Source organism: Streptopelia decaocto, assembly GCF_964273445.1.
Source record: "Streptopelia decaocto genome assembly, chromosome: 7".
Classification (NCBI taxonomy): domain Eukaryota; kingdom Metazoa; phylum Chordata; class Aves; order Columbiformes; family Columbidae; genus Streptopelia; species Streptopelia decaocto.
In genome coordinates, this window is record NC_138661.1 from 1654337 (window position 1) to 1670480 (window position 16144).

The 16144-nt window shown below is 43.9% G+C and overlaps 1 protein-coding gene across 1 annotated transcript in view; it reads right to left on the reverse strand.

Moving 5' to 3' along the window:
• MDGA2 (MAM domain containing glycosylphosphatidylinositol anchor 2) overlaps positions 1–16144 on the reverse strand; it is a gene marked incomplete at both ends in the record, with an annotated part of 293058 nt that overhangs the window by 146665 nt on the left and 130249 nt on the right. Inside the window, one exon of the mRNA XM_082058279.1 lies at positions 5134–5308. Within this exon, the coding sequence (XP_081914405.1) occupies positions 5134–5308 (175 nt within the window). The remainder of the gene's footprint in view (positions 1–5133; positions 5309–16144) is intronic.

Here is a 16144-nt window from a genome sequence, read left to right on the forward strand (position 1 = left end):
CTGACCTCCCCCTTGCTGCAATGCCATTGCAACACAAAATCAGCCCAAACCCAGCACACACAGCAGCAGTTGATGGTGGATGGACTTAACCTAACATGTTCCATGCAAACAGAATACCCTGTGGTGGATCTAATCTGGCATAAAGGGACGGTTTCTGGAAATAGAGCTGCTAACAAAGATTTAAGTGGATCTCTGAGCAGAAGACACTGTTGTTTCCCCTAAGCCCTCAGATGGACCTCTTAATCCTGCAATCGCAGACTTCCTCAGCAAGCAGTGTTTTCTGCACTGTGTACATCTCTTATCTACCACACAATAAAATCTTAACATATCTGTGCACTAAACCTGTTTGAGAAACAGTTTTCATCCTGACTTCCAAATTAATTTCAGAGAACTTCTACTATAAACCTGACCACCATTTTCTATACTCGAGCTGTGCAGCCTGCCCTTGTGTCCGTACGGAATGCAAAAATATATTGTCAATGGAGCAGTTTGATAAAAATCTGGTAAACTATCCCTTGGGAACAACAAAAAAAAAGTTGACTCGTAGGAGCTCGGCTTCTTTAAATAAAAATACTTAATTTATACCATAAGTTTCCTTCTTTATAAAAGGAGAAAGCGTCCTCCGTAAGTCAAGCAAAAGTTTTCCTAGGAGTCAAGTACAAAAGCTTTGTCTTCAAAGAGGAAAGATAAGATGTACTTTAAAGAGATGCTTCCAGAGGAAGAAGAACAAGAGTTCAAGTCGGGGCTGAACACAGCTTGGATGTGTGAGGCGGTTTCTTCTCCTGGTGGCTCTGCAAGAATGGAAACCTCCCCTGGGAACCCACTGCCACGGGGACCGAGCGCGCTGGGTTTCATCTGATGTGAAAGACGAGCATCTTCAGCCAAAGCTGCGAGAGGAAAATGAAAACGCTTTTCTTAGACATACAAAGTAGAAGGACAGAAAGTTGTCTTCTAACAAAGAGATTGTTACCAGTCTATTTACTATTCCAGAAAGCAAACAGGAGATCTCCCGATGAGAAAACCGAGGTGATGAGTTGCGAAGTGGTGGAAGGAGGTTCTGGCACAGGCACAGACTTGAAATGAGACCTTTGGCATTCAACTGTTTTGACACCAGCCCATGAGGGACCGCTCGTTTTCAAAGGTTTGACTTAGATCTGCCTATGTTGGAGGAACAGAAGAGATTGCAGTCTAGTTTGGTATAATCCATGATGGCTTCAAATAAAGCCGGGGTGGTACCAGCGCCATCACCTGCAGCAGCGAGTGATGCTCTTCTCCTCCTCGGAGCATCGCTGAGAACTGCATCACCGCTAAATGCAGCTCGATGGGACTGAAGGACTTTCCTTGAGCTCTCGGAGGTTTCGTCCTCCAGCAGGCAAGCCTGGTGGCAACCAAGTAAATGCAGCCCACCGGGAGCCACGGCTTCACGCTTGGCTGTAAACACCCTGAACTACTCATTCTTCGCAAGACGTTTTTTTCCCCTTCAGCCAACAGAGGATTTACCCCCTGGCTATTTTCAAAATGATTGCATATCTTTATTTTAACTCCTTAGCTGTGATCCTTACCCATAAATGGGGTTATAAAATATCTGGGGTTTTGTTTAACTTCTCAGAGCGGAAAATACTACTACGCCCTCAAGCAGCATATAATTCAGACTAATAGCCGAATACTATTTAGAAAGCGGTAAATTAGAATTACAGGGTACACCAAAATAACACCAAGGAACCTTTATGCCTGCATTGAACTTGGAGAAATGAAAGGAGGTTGGAGTGAGGGGGGAGTCAGTCTCTTCTCCCAAGGAACCGATAGAACGAGAGGGAATGGCCTCAAGGAGGTTTCGGTTGTGTATTAGGAACAATTTCTTCCCCAAAGGGCTGTGGGGCATTGGAACAGGCTGCCCAGGGCAGTGCTGGAGTCACCATCCCTGGAGGGTTGGACAGACAGACATGAGGTTCTCAGGACATGGGGCAGTGCCAGGGGTGGGGGAATGGTTGAACTCAGTGATCTTGAGGGGCTTTTCCAACCAAAGTGATTCTACGATAAGTACCTCTTGAACACCTAGGATAAAGTGGTCAGAAGGTTTGATCAGAGTCGCCCAAGATAATGAGAAATCAAGAATGAGACTTCGAGACTCCTTTAACAGACAAAGCCACCCAACACGTTCAGATCCATGCACAGTTTCTGGCAACTTCCATAGAGCCTTCCTGCAAAAATAAAACTAAAAGCATTTTCAAGACTGCAGAAAGTCCCTAGGAATAATGTCACCGCCCCCTCTCCTCTCACGCAGCCCAACACTCTGGATCCTTCATCACTTATATCCGTATAATTAATTATTGCAGTAGCAGCAAATGTGGCTCCGAGTGCTGCTGAACGCCAGAGTCAACTGGAAAATGAAAACCAGGAGATGACTGGAGAGCAAGATTTCCCATGCAAACGTTGATATGAAAACTTCCCAGCCGGCCAGCAAGTCAATAAGAGACATGAACGGGGAAACAAAGATTTTCTGGGGATTTTTTTTCAGCAATTCGTTCTCAAGCTATACGGATACAGTGCCTTCTCTAATTTTAAATAGGAGGCTGAAGACTTAAATTAGCCCTTTAGAGAGCTCTTGATCCAAAACTGATGTGGAACACGACTTTAATGCTGTTTTCTCTCTTCAGGTTTATAAGCCAAGATGCTTCCAAAATGATTTTTCCCTCACCCAGCTTTTAAGAAATATAAACCTTTTACTTGTTGTTTTAAATGCATTTGAGGGTTTCATAAACAAATTAAAACTATTTCTTTCTTGCTCTAATGGCAAAGCTTTGCTTTCAAAAGGGAGCATCAGCTGGTTTCTATAGGTTTGGCTTTGATTGTTACCTCAAATCGGTAACATCTTTCTCTACGTAGTTTCACTAAGTAGATGTTCGCTAAACAAACAAAACCACAAAAACAAAGGAACATAAAAATATTGATAGAGAATGCTGGCGAAGTACCTGTGATCCTTCATTTTCGGGTCTCTGAGCAGAAGCGCCTCATGGGCAATTACTCAATAAAACCACCTGCCCCCAATATTTCTGCTCAGAGTTCTTGACGCGCACACACAACATCTCATCTATACAGTAAATACTCAACAAAGCAAAATGCAAAATAGAAAATTGCAATTAAAAAAGACGTTATTATTTTAGGCTAAGTGGAAGTTTCAACAGGACCATTTCAATTTCCAATACTTTGATTTCTTATGAGCTTTTCTGTGGGGTAGAGGAGGTTTTCTCCTGTATTTCTCAGATGCAATCCTTGCTGGTACCTTAAGCTTACTGCAGCAATTCTGCCTGCGAATGTTTGATCATTAACAGATGAAAATACCCAGAGAAATACCAGCCTGCATATGATGAGAAACCACCCAGGATTTAATCCCAGCTGGAACCTGAAGTTTGTCGTGTTCCAGAAAGACATCATCTGTATTTGAGGTATAACAAGAAGCGGCGTATGTTGTAAAAACCAACTTAACCCCATAATAAATCCCAGACAGCAAACCCAAGAGCACATGTTAATAGCTAAAAATACGATACAAGGAAGAAGATGTATTCCAGAAGAAAGTCTCAATGATATATAAGAAAAAAACAGAAACTTCAACACAATGTTTCTCAACCCTTATTGTTCAGACCACGTAAGATCACATTCTTAAGAATGCTTTTCCTCCCACCATCAGTGGCTGATTATAAAATTAAGAAGGAAAATCTAATACATTGCTGCTGGAGTAGGCGGCAAGAGCTTTAATGGCACCCAGAAGAGATTTAGGTATTTGCTCACCCCCCTCTGCAAACCTTGTACCAGCCCCCTACAAACACCGACCGCTCTGCCTGGTGTGCTCTGTGCTGTCATTAAGGGTGCCTGTTCGTTTATTGGGCTCCAACAAGTTAATGAGCAATTACTGCCTAATTCAGTTATCGTTCATAAAGGATTTGCAGATTTGGCAGTGGTGTGTTAGAGCTCGTTAAGCACATCATGAAGCTGAGTGCTCACACGAGGCAAAATAATCCCCCAAAAAGGCAGTTGCCAACCTTCCCCAGTTCCATAACGAACCCACAAAAACTGTCACTGCTTGGGTCTCTAAATGAAGATATTTCCTGACATTCACCTCATGGAGAGAGGGAACTTTTGGGAAACCAAGCTCAGTGTTCATATAGTCATAAGTCAGGTTTATCTTTGAAAGACTCAAGACTGAAGAACTAACTTCAAGCTCTAGCTTGAAGTTAATTTGTTTTATTTGATTTTATATATAATTATTATTTGTTTAATTACATACGTGACATGTAAACATATTTATTTACACAACACTACTTGCATTAGAAGAGTCTCCAAACGCATATCACAAAGACTTTCTATCTTTGGAGCATTTCAATGCGATTTTGAGCGGTTTTTCTCAATCTGAAGTGCACACAAAACCACCTTGTTTGATGCATTCAGCTCTTGTCATTTTCCAGCACTTCAGACCAGTCACGGAATTTACAGAGTCAGATGCAAAGTTCATCGCTGAACCAACAGCATTGTTTTAAATCCCATTTTGTGCATTTATTGCACTACGACCTTTTCAATCGTTTCCTCTTCCTGCCAGCTCTAGTGACCGATTGCACTGAAATCCCAATACTTCATATTTTTCACCCAACGTTTTAAGTAAAGCTTTTAAAAATGTGTATCACAGGAATATAAAGAGATTGCCATTAAAAAAAAGAGGCCTCATCTTTCAGCAGCAATTTTAAAAGTCTGTACTTACTCCAATATCATTTTTGAGGGTAAATGCAGGCAAAAGTACAGGAGATTAATGGTTCTGCTACACGGTAAATCTTCATCCTATGCAAGCTGGAGACAAATATTCTTCTAATAACTAAGCAGGTTAAGTTCTACCTGAGCTTCATCTTTCTTACAGCAGTATTGTGATTTTGTTTAAAGATATTTGATACACGAGCAGCCCCACCTGACTCCACTGGGAGTAGCCGCAAGTCTTCTGACTGTATATATTCCCAAAACCTGCCGAATCTCCCCTAAAGTAAAGTTGAAAACTGGACTTCACAAAGAGACAGTCACTTCATTGGAACACCAGCTACTATAAGCTAATCAAAAGCACAGTAAGAACTTTCCGAGCGGTTTACTTACAGTACACGTCCACTCTTATGGACTTTATGGCTGGCGAACCCAAGCCGTTCTCAGCCTTGCAGTAGTAGCGTCCTCCTTGGTGCCGCTGGATGTTGGAGATCCTCAGGGTTTCATTGAAGACGCTGGAATCCTGGAATCGGTCAGAGGCACTTCCTGCTGTTTTGGTCCACCTGATCTGAGCAAGCACCAAGAAAGATTGTTACTTTAAGCCTGTAAAAGTGAGCAGGGTATAGATCTCTTCACCAAACTGAGAACCAGAATTTTATGTTGGAGGACTTGGGGACCTTCGCTAGAAAAATGAATAGCTCACACTTAAAAACACCTCACCCAAGAGCCCCTCAACAGTAATCACAGAATCACAGGGTGGTTGGGGCTGAAGGGACCTCTGGAGATCCCCCAGTCCAACCCCCCTGCTCACGCAGGGTCACAGAGCAGATCACATAGGTGGGTCCAGGGGGTTTGAATGTCTCAGAGAAGGAGACTCCACAACCTCACATTTATCACCCTCTATTAAAAATCATTAAATACTTTTAATGAAAATACCCCATCAAAAAGAAATAAAAGCCAGTAGCAGAGCCATGGAGAACAACTCAAGTCGCCACGAGTGACGCACAGCTGGAACAGCTGCAGACAAATTCCCCAAGAACCGCGTCAAGTGGAGCTCACCAGAAATCACAGCTCTAGTCCTGCACTGAACGTGGACAGTTTTCATTGAAATCACACTCACGAAAGATAAGGGCACATCGGAAAACACCATCAAAAGAACCGACGGATTATCTTTCAGCCATGATAAAAATGCAAATTTAAGGAGTCAAATGTTCAACATCAAACTGCAACAAACTACTAACATCTGCTTCTTCAAACAGGTGTTTTGTGACCAGCGGAGAGTGCCTGAGATGGACACACTGTGCTTCCAACCTTCTTCCACACAAAGGTCCCATGGCTGAGTTGGGCGGCTCTTGGATGCCAAGGTGGCCCCAGGGGTTGTCCTGACTGCGGGAGATCATTCCCCCAACTGCAGAGACACTTGAGTGGCACCATTCCCAGTCCTGACCTAAAACCAGGGTCCAGATGCCAGTAAACCGCACAGGAGCACAAGGTGGACAAGGGTCAGTCGTCTTCTCGTTGGGAACTTCTGGGCTGGAAGGACCTTCTACAAAAGGCAACGAACTGAAAAATTCATGCCCGGCTGTAGCCCTTATAAATTCTCCTGCCCTTGTAACGAGGGCAAGTGTGGCCGTCAGAGGCTGAAACTGCAGCAAACAACACTTCCGAAAAATTGTCATCTCTTCCTGGCTTGTTAAATTAATCAACCCGAGTGGCTTTGCCCTCTCGCCAGGTGAGCAGCAGAACTCGCATGGTTCTGCTGCTCTGGGATAAAGCAAATACACCAGACTCCGCGTCTCCAGCACTCGGGCGCATGCGAGAGGGATGTGATTACAACTGCTATATTTACCAGTCCCAATCTGTCTGTACTTCTATTCTAAACTCTTGGCTCCAGGGCTTTTTTAAATCATCCACATAAATGTGCTGCAGGATAATTTTGGAACACGCGCTCAGCTCCTGCGTGCCGCAGAATACGGTTTCATCATATACATTTCAAATGTTTGAGAAGTATTTTTAAACAATATTTAAGCTGTTCGCTGAATCTCTTGCATGTTTTATTTCCCTTCATGCAATCAGGACTGTAAAAACAGCTTTGTTTGAGTTTTTAAGTGGAAAAAAAAATGAGCAGCATCTTTAACATTTACTTCTCTTTACTTCTCTCTTCCTCCCTTTCCTCTCCCACAAAAAGCTTCAAGGGGAATGCAGTCTGCCCTGTCTAACAACATCACTTACGGAGATGCTGATAATACTTACAAAACATTATTTAGTTGGTAATGTTACATAACTTACACAAAAAATATAGCTAAGTTTAATTAGATACTATCAGAGTTTTATCTTTATGAATACAAAAGCCTCCCCATTCCACCACAACTCAACACTGGTGTAGCCATCTTTATCACAAGAAATTTTAACGGGATGCTCTTTGGCTGTACACAGAATCAGACACTTCAGCTTAAAAAAACACACATACATATATGTATGTTTTAGAAGAGTAATTTTAAGACGTTAAATAATTTTGCAGTGTATGTAGAGATCCCTGAAGAATAAAAGGAATACTGTTGACTAGATTCTCTCATAAAAGTAATCCTCCAGGAATGGCACTGCTCTGATTTAACTTCAGTTCATTATTTACCTTTGCTTTAACTCCACACACACACACCAGAGCCTGCTGATCGATACTGCATTGTAATTTATTGAACGCCCGCTGAAGAAAGATGACTTTCCAGTGCTATGCTAATGCAGTAATCAAAACATTGAGCACAGCAAAGCCAGATGGCTGAGGCTGAAAACCTGTTCAGAGGGGTCCCCAGCAAGCCCTAGTCCATGCCTTGGGGTGACCTTCAATGACTTTTAAGAGACTGAGACCACCAAACCCATCCTTAAAGAATTACAGAATCATTTTGAGGCCTGTATCTAGTGGAGTGCATCAAGGGTCAGTGCTGGGACCAGTATTATTCAATATATACATCAATGACTTGGACGAGGGAATAGAGTGACTGTCAGCAAGTTTGCTGGTGACATGGAGCTGGGAGGAGTGGGTGACACTGGGGGTGGTCAGTAGGTCAGAGAGGTTCTCCTGCCCCTCTGCTCTGCCCTGGGGAGACCACACCTGGAATCTTGTGTCCAGTTGTGGCCCCTCAGTTCCAGCAGGACAGGGAACTGCTGGAGAGAGTCCAGCGCAGCCACCAAGATGCTGCAGGGAGTGGAGCATCTCCCGTGTGAGGAAAGGCTGAGGGAGCTGGGGCTCTGGAGCTGGACAAGAGGACACTGAGGGGGGACTCATTCCTGGGGATCAATATGGAAAGGGGGAGTGTCAGGAGGATGGAGCCAGGCTCTTCTGGTGGCAACCAGTGACAGGACAAGGGGCAATGGGTGCAAACTGGAACACAGGAGGTTCCACTTAAATTGGAGAAGAAACTTGTTCCTGGTGAGGGTGGCAGAGCCTGGCCCAGGCTGCCCAGGGGGTTGTGGAGTCTCCTTCTGTGCAGACATTCCAACCCGCCTGGACACCTTCCTGTGGAACCTCATCTGGGTGTTCCTGCTCCATGGGGGGATTGCACTGGATGAGCTTTCCAGGTCCCTGCCAACCTCTCACATTCTGGGATTCTATGATTTTGGTTGGAGAAGACCCTCAAGATCATCAAGTCCCATCACTCCCCTACCCCTGGCACTGCCCCATGTCCCTGAGAACCTCATCTCCATGGGTTCAACCCTCCAGGAATGGAGCACCTCAGGGCTGTGGTCCCCAAGTCCCCATCTCCACTCAACACAGGGCCCTTCAGCGCAGCAGCTGCCACACCACTGACACTGTCCCACTTTCAAGGTGGCGAGCGGTGGCAAATAGGGACCATGGGTTGTGTGATACCTTTGCAGGTATCAGCCTCATATCCCAAAGCAGCCTCCATGCTTTACAGCAGAGAATTCAGAAAGCCTCTCGATTGCGAGCTTTTTATTTAACAAACAAACAAAACAAAACAACACACACAAAACATGAGATTGTGCATTCACGTATTTCAGATCCTCCAATAGTTTCAAAGTAACTTTGCACAAAGCAGTTGCTCGCCCAGATGCTTGTCTGCTCAGGGAGTCTTGCTAACATGGCAAGTCAATACATTCTGTTCCTCTGAGAACTCAGAGCCATTCTTGCTTGTAACGCAAAGTTTTAATTAAAAAGTTTGGTCTGCACATCGCTGTGTGCACAAATTGGACTAATAAACCTTAATTCGTTGCACAGATATGCACCTGCGGCCTCCTAAGGATGCAGATTTCCAAAGTACTCACTCCACTGCACATTTGGGAACCCCACCCGTGTATTGTCATCACTCTGCCATACAATTATGGTCTTTCATCATCAAATATCTCTTTATTTTCCTTTTTTTTCCTCTTTCCTTTTCGTTTTTATCACAAAACATATGCAGAAGTGAAAAATGATTTATGAACTATGCAATTAAAATTATTATATTCTTTAAAATGAGTAAGTTACGACCTGTCTAGCCGTATCATGACCTATGTACTTGTCTGATTTGTATATGACCGTAATTTCTCTCACCATCAATATATTTGACAGTATTTTATTGGCTTGAGCAGATGCCCTGAGACACACGGTTGTATTTCACCCCACAGCCTCAGTGCTCAGTGACTCTTCCTGCAGCTTCAGTACAAGTCACTTTAGATGTAAAAAGAACCTCAGAACATTTTGCCGCACTTTGCTCAGTTTCAAAGTACTCATGCCCAAAAACAGTGAGAAAAAGATGCAGTTTTGATGTTACAAAAATGAAATGCTTCTACTTAAAATGCCAGCTTTGCCTAAGCCCATAAACATCACAGTATCTTTTACTCTGAATATAGAACGTTTTGCTTGTTTGAAACGAAACTTACCAACAACCACCCCCCCGCCTCAAAAAAACAAACCAACCAATCAAACACACCTCCAAAAAAACACAAGAAACCACCCCCCCCCAACCGCCCACGAACCACTTTACAATGGAACTGATTTTTTCTTTTGTGCAAATACATGGTGGAAAATGCGGTTTTGACAATCCCACAATTCTTATCCCACGACACTGAAATCTGCCTCACACAGCAATTTAAAGTAAATACACATTCCTCAGAATGTACCCAGTGCCTGCACTGGGGGGGGGAACCGCTGCCCTCTGACCCAGGGATGAGAACATCCCGATCACCCCTGTAATCCCCAGATCCTCAGACTACAGTCCCCCCCTTATATGCAAAGAGCCGGAAAAGGGCTTTCTGCAGCTCGACGGGTATGTGATGGAACACTTCTTCATGCCTAAAGACATCAGACGCTTACGGCCGGGGCAGCAGCTACTGAAGGCAAGAAGGGCACTGAGGACATGGAATCACAGAATCACTTTGGTTGGAAGGGACCATCAAGATGATTGAGTTCAACCGTTAAACCACCCCTGTCCCTGCCCCATGTCCTGAGAACCTCAGGTCCATCTGTCCAGCCCTCCAGGGATGGTGACTCCAGCACTGCCCTGGGCAGCCTGTTCCAATGCCCCACAGCCCTTTGGGGAAGAAATTGTTCCCAGATCCAACCTCAACCTCCCCTGGTGCAACTTGAGGCCGTTTCTTTGTGTCCCTGTCTCCCCTCAGCTCCTGTTCTCCAGCTGAACCCCCCAGGTCCCTCAATACATACAACACAAAAGACCCTTTTTGGCCCAGAATAAAGAGACTCCTGCTCCTTCAGTTAAGGAGACTATCGGAAGCAGTTTGGAGCACGTGCATCTCCCCTGACCTCTTCCATCTATTCAGAGGAGACACCCAGACCTCAGGGCCCTGGTGAGATGCATCCAAGTCCATTTTAAATAGGGGTCTAGCCACAGTCCACAGGAGATCTCCATATGCTGCTCTGTTTGATAACAAGCCAGATGTCATAAGAAACTACACCATATATTTAAAAGTCTTCTATAACTTGGCTCCTACTCATATTTGAAGTTCCAGTACCCTGTTCCTATCCTCTCATTTAAAAAATAAAAATTCCTAAAAACTCTGAAAACAAAACAAAACAAAAACTACACCAATAAAAACCCACCACATAAAGGAAAAAGCCCAGAAGAGTACATTGGATCCAAGTTTTCATTGTCTGACACCAGGAGAGACCATTCACGCCTACATGCAGTAAGTGGAATGTACTTTGAGCCAAAATATCCTTTTTTCACTGAGCTCCTCCTCTTTCCTGCGAGTCCCAGAGGCAAATGAGTGTAAAGCAGCTGTAAACCAGCACGGTGGGACTGACGGGGATGTCCACCCAACTGCTCAACGTCCTTGGCACTAAAACCATCAGCGGGTGGCTCCAGCAGCTCCTCGTCTCCATGGGTGCCCTCTCACTGGAGTCCATGCAAACGCTTCCACGCGGCCTTTTGACAGTTCACGGGACACTCAAATCAAATTTACACCTCCAAGGGTTTTTAAATATCCTTCCCGTGTCCACCTAAACCAAATCACAGGTATTCCTGCACCATGCCCACAAGACAGGAGATACAGCATGAACTCAAGCACCGCTGCTCTGCAGGACGCCACCTTGCACACACTGTCATAGAATCAGACAATCATTTCAGTTGGAAGAGACCCTCGGGATCATCAGGTCCAACCATAACCCAACTCTGGCACTGAACCATGTCCCTAAAAACCTCCTCTAAACGCCTTTTAAACCCCTCCACAGATGGTGACTCCAGCACTGCCCTGGGCAGCCTGTTCCAATGCCCCACAGCCCTTTGGCGAAGAAATTGTTCCTAATAATAATAATTTTTCCTAATAATTGTTCCTAATATCCAATCTTTGCAACAATATGTTGACTCTAGGAAATGTGCCATGTGTTCATCAGGCCGCGCTAACCGTACGAGAAGGGAAATAATTCACATGGCTAAATTACAGGATTAGCTGCCCCATCACGAAATTTAAAGGCGGAGGGGGGGAAGATGCACTTTGATGTTCAGTAAAGCAGAGGCAGCGTGATGCAGCACAAGCTGTGAGACGGAGGGTCCAAAGCATCCATTGTTATTGGAATACATATTGCTACAGGCTACCAATATGCAACAGGGGTAGAAAAAATTCTCGTCCTATTTATTTCATAGGATAATATCCAAAACGTTGGGCTTGAAAATGGCTTTAGGTAAAAGTATGGTTCATTATTCACAAGTTCTTACACGGAATATTATTTGTCAACGCAAAGTAAGCCCTGCTGACTGTCAGAAACAATGACTCTGGTTTGGACAGGGCTAGGAAGCTGTTATCAGTGCAAAACCAACTGCAGAGTCTTTGGTTTTCAAATGTATTTCTTCAAGTTCGCAGGGGCTGGGGTGCAGGCACCTGGGAGCGCTGGTTTGAAACGGGCTGTGCCAAAACTGCTCATACTCCCCAGAAACACGAGGGAGAAAGCTGAGCAGCCTCCTCGGGCCACACAAACAGGCAGGTGACTGATGCTCTTGCCTTGATGGGACGGCTTGTGTGCTCCTGTTCGCACACACGCTCATGCTTCAGTGGGCTGGCGTGCAAAAGCGCAGTTTTTAACTCATCTCACTAAGAGCAGCCTGTGACAGCAACTGTTAACATGCAGGATGTGATCAGTTCTGATGCAGTGCCAGAGATCACAGAGAAATTGTTATTTTCCAGCTTGTTTGCTATAACACATAGGAGAAAAGAGACTGCCTTTTATTCTCTAACAGAGAAAAAAAAAAATGGTTATTAATTACAGAGAAAAACAGCGTTAAAACCACAAAATTATAAGGAATCAAGCAGAACAACTTTAGCGCTTTGTTCACAGTTCCCTTCAGCCCAGAACACACCAGTGAGAGCAACGCTGTGTGTGGAGGCTATGGATGAAACCATGATGATGAAGGACCATGATGGATGGAGGAGCCTTGTGACTCCAGAATGATAACTTGCAAGAAATGAAAGGGTCAAGCAGAATAACTGAAGACCTCAACACCTGATAATGTGAGAAATACTATAGTAAGTTGACTATTCCTTCATCTCTGAACATCCTGCACTTCCGCAAGAATCATTATTCCTATATTATACCTAAACCCGAGGTACCCAAGAGGTACCCCAGAGGTACCCAAGCCCCACTGGTGTAACTCAGCATCCCTAAGTCAGTGTGAACTGACTAAACTTGTTTTAATTCCTATTGGCACTAATAGGAAGCTCCCAGATGTGAAGGAACAGAATAACCACCTCAAAAAAAGACCAAAGCTGGCAACAAATCCAAGTCCTACACTTGCCATACATTTCCCTTTGGAGCTGGCATTGATTTACTCCCTCCAAATGCTGCAAAGGCATCTGTGGACCTTTTCCACACCACGGCTCAGAGCCCATGAGCTGGTAGAGCAAACTCCATCTCACACACAGGGATGGGGCCATCCAGACCAGCATGATGGAGCGAGGGAAGGAAGTGGTTTAGCTACAGATGTGCCCCCCAAAAAAGAACAGATTTCATATGGTTTTGCTCTTTCAGGTTATTTGTCCATGAGACTCTCAGAGTTTTTCCTCAACAAAAACTACATTTTCAAGCACAATCTCCCCAGTACCACAACTTCAAGGTAGCAAAGGTTACTTCACTGCTCATAAGTTTAAAAGGCTCGTGTCTTAGTTGTTCCCCCCGGACTTGTACATGTTGTCATCAAAACTCTTGAAAAATCAGGCACCACACGGGTCTAAAAGTACTGAATACCAGGAATTAAGAATTTGTCTTTAGAAATGCAGAGGGAGAACTTCTTATGCTCAAAGGCTGAAAACATAAAGACTATCTCGATATAAGTGAAGAAGTTTTAAGTGATCACTGACTAATTTAGGAGGAAATTAATGACTGGATCCTGAGGAAAAGAATATTGCGATCATTAGGTACATTGGTGAAACAGCCGTAGCTTCAGATCCTTCCTACAGCATCTCAGTTGAACCGGTCTGGGTTTCTTTCTGAAGATGCAGCGGCTGGGGAAATATCCATATGTACTTTCTCAAAACACCTTTGAGTAACCTGCTAAATGATTAATTGCAGCAATTTATCCTAGTTTGACTATAATGTTTTTCCTTATGACTTTCAGATGTTTCACTGCTTCAAAAAATCAGCACTTTTCTATTGAATGATCAATACACATTTTACTATAAATACCTCACTGAAGGCTGGGGGGTTTATTTCCATTCTGCATGGCAGGAAAACACCTTCTCTAGGGTTAAGTGGGAAGGACTGAGCTCAATGAATTTCATGGAGCCTTTTTACTACTGAAGTCAGTACCATTTTAAAATTGTCAATAGCTGCAGGACTTACGTGGTTGTGCCTTCCCAACAGGAAATTATTTACTGTCCACTAACTAAAATATTCAGTGAGTTTCATTAAATGATCCAAATATCTATGAATGTTGTATTTCTATTATTCTCTCAGCTTTTTGAATTCAGCAGCATTCATGTGTTTCAAAATGAAACACGACTTTTCACTTTCAGAATACAGAACATAAATTAAAGGCAGAATGAAGCAGACATAGCATCATTTGAATTTCTACTTATTCATTTTTCTGGTGGCTTTCCAAGGTTGCTACACCATGTTAAACCACAAACACATCCTCATAACTTAAATGCAAGGAAATTAATTCGCTATAGTCCTTAAATGGTTTAAAGAAAATAAATACAAGGTGGTTTGTGTCTTGTAGCTACTGCAACTAGTGCAGAACTGAGGTTGGTGCTGAGACTATCAGAGAACCTGTAAAATCCACATCTAGACTCTTATTTGCCTTGTGGGCCAATCTAAATCATAGTTCTTTTTTGGTTGTATAAAGCTGAAAATAATCGGATAGATGAGGAATTGTATATTGGCTCTGCCTGAAGCTCCTGCAACCGCTCTTGGAATCAAGTCTAAGGCGATAGCCCCATTCTGCAGGTTATACCCCAGCAAGATGGTGAAGGACTGGCAAAGGTACAAAGAAAACCCACAGAACTCATTAAAGTAACAGCAACTTGCTGCAGAGCGCAAGTGATGAGCTCAGCACATTTCCAGTATCAAAGGAAAAGTCAGGAAAAAGCAACCAACACCTTTCAATCAGCCACAAGGGTCTGAAATTCAATAGCGGATCCATTTTCAACATAAAAGGCAGGGATAATGCAGCAATAAAACGGGTTCGAAATCACTTTCCGTTTGCTCAGACTAAGATGTTTATGCAAAATATTTTCTGTCCAAGACATTGTGTTTAAAGCCAGCAGTGCGGGGATGGGAAATCTGGTGCTCCGTACCAGGAACCAGCTCTATGGCCCAAAGCATCAGCCGGGCCTGGACATCTCCGGGACTCCTCCACAGCTGCAACAGATGCACCGTCCTCATGGCATCCAAAGACATACAAACCCAACCGTACCCTAAACAAGCCTTTCTAGGCCAGTTTTGCAAGCAAAGCACCTTACGTCTTCCCCATGCAACCTTCCAGAGCTCAGCTTTACCCAGATTTGCCTTGGCACAGCACAAACCTCACCTCCTGGGGCCCTGGGTGATGCCTTCATCGAGTTCATGGGTGAAGATGTGAGAGGAGTTAGTACCACAGCTACGTTACGGTTGGATTCAATGATCTTGAGGGTCTCTTCCAACCAAAATGATTCAATGATTCTATGAGGAGGACGGAGATCTGAGCAGCTTCTCTTCAACCAGAGCACAAGGAGCAGCTGAAACCAGAACCACCAGCTCCCCCGTTCCCAGAGCTACTTGTTTCCTCCAAGAACAAAAAGGTATGAAAATGTGTTTCTGTCATTAAACTCGAAGACTGGAGTCTAAACAAGAGAGAGCAAAAAGTGGCTGCCGAACAGGATTTCTCTACTTTAAAGTCACTCTCTATAATAGAATCGCGTTTTGAAGTGACAAAACCATCTTGAAATCCAGGCAGCTCAAAACTGATGCTTTTTTCCTTTGATGACAATCCTTTCAGATATTACTTCTGCTTCTCGTTCTCTCCATCTCTCCCCATTTCATTCCCCTGCAAGACCCCAGGAAAAAACAGAATATTCAAGAGAAACAGCTTCACACCCAAAATGTTGCCAGAGACTTAACAAGTGAACTGATGTAGTCAGAAGAAAACGTTTCTCTTCTGGTCTTTGGGTGATACGCATCTTGAATAATTCCGGCAACAATCACTATAGGATATATTTTTGGGCAGACATGCTTTTAAACTGACTGACAAGAAATGCGTCTGTAAATGAGAAAACAAAAGCAGCGGATGCTATTTCTGCGCAGATGGCGAACGTGACAAGGCTGGGACCTACGTACTTTTAGCCACCAACACCTGAGCCATCAATAGACAGAAAAACTCACTTGTTTTCTTTCTGTGTGAAAGTAAAATATGCAAAATTAAAAGACAAAGTGAAACCCATGAGTTTGTTTCCAGAACACGCTTGTACTTCCAAGGGCTCC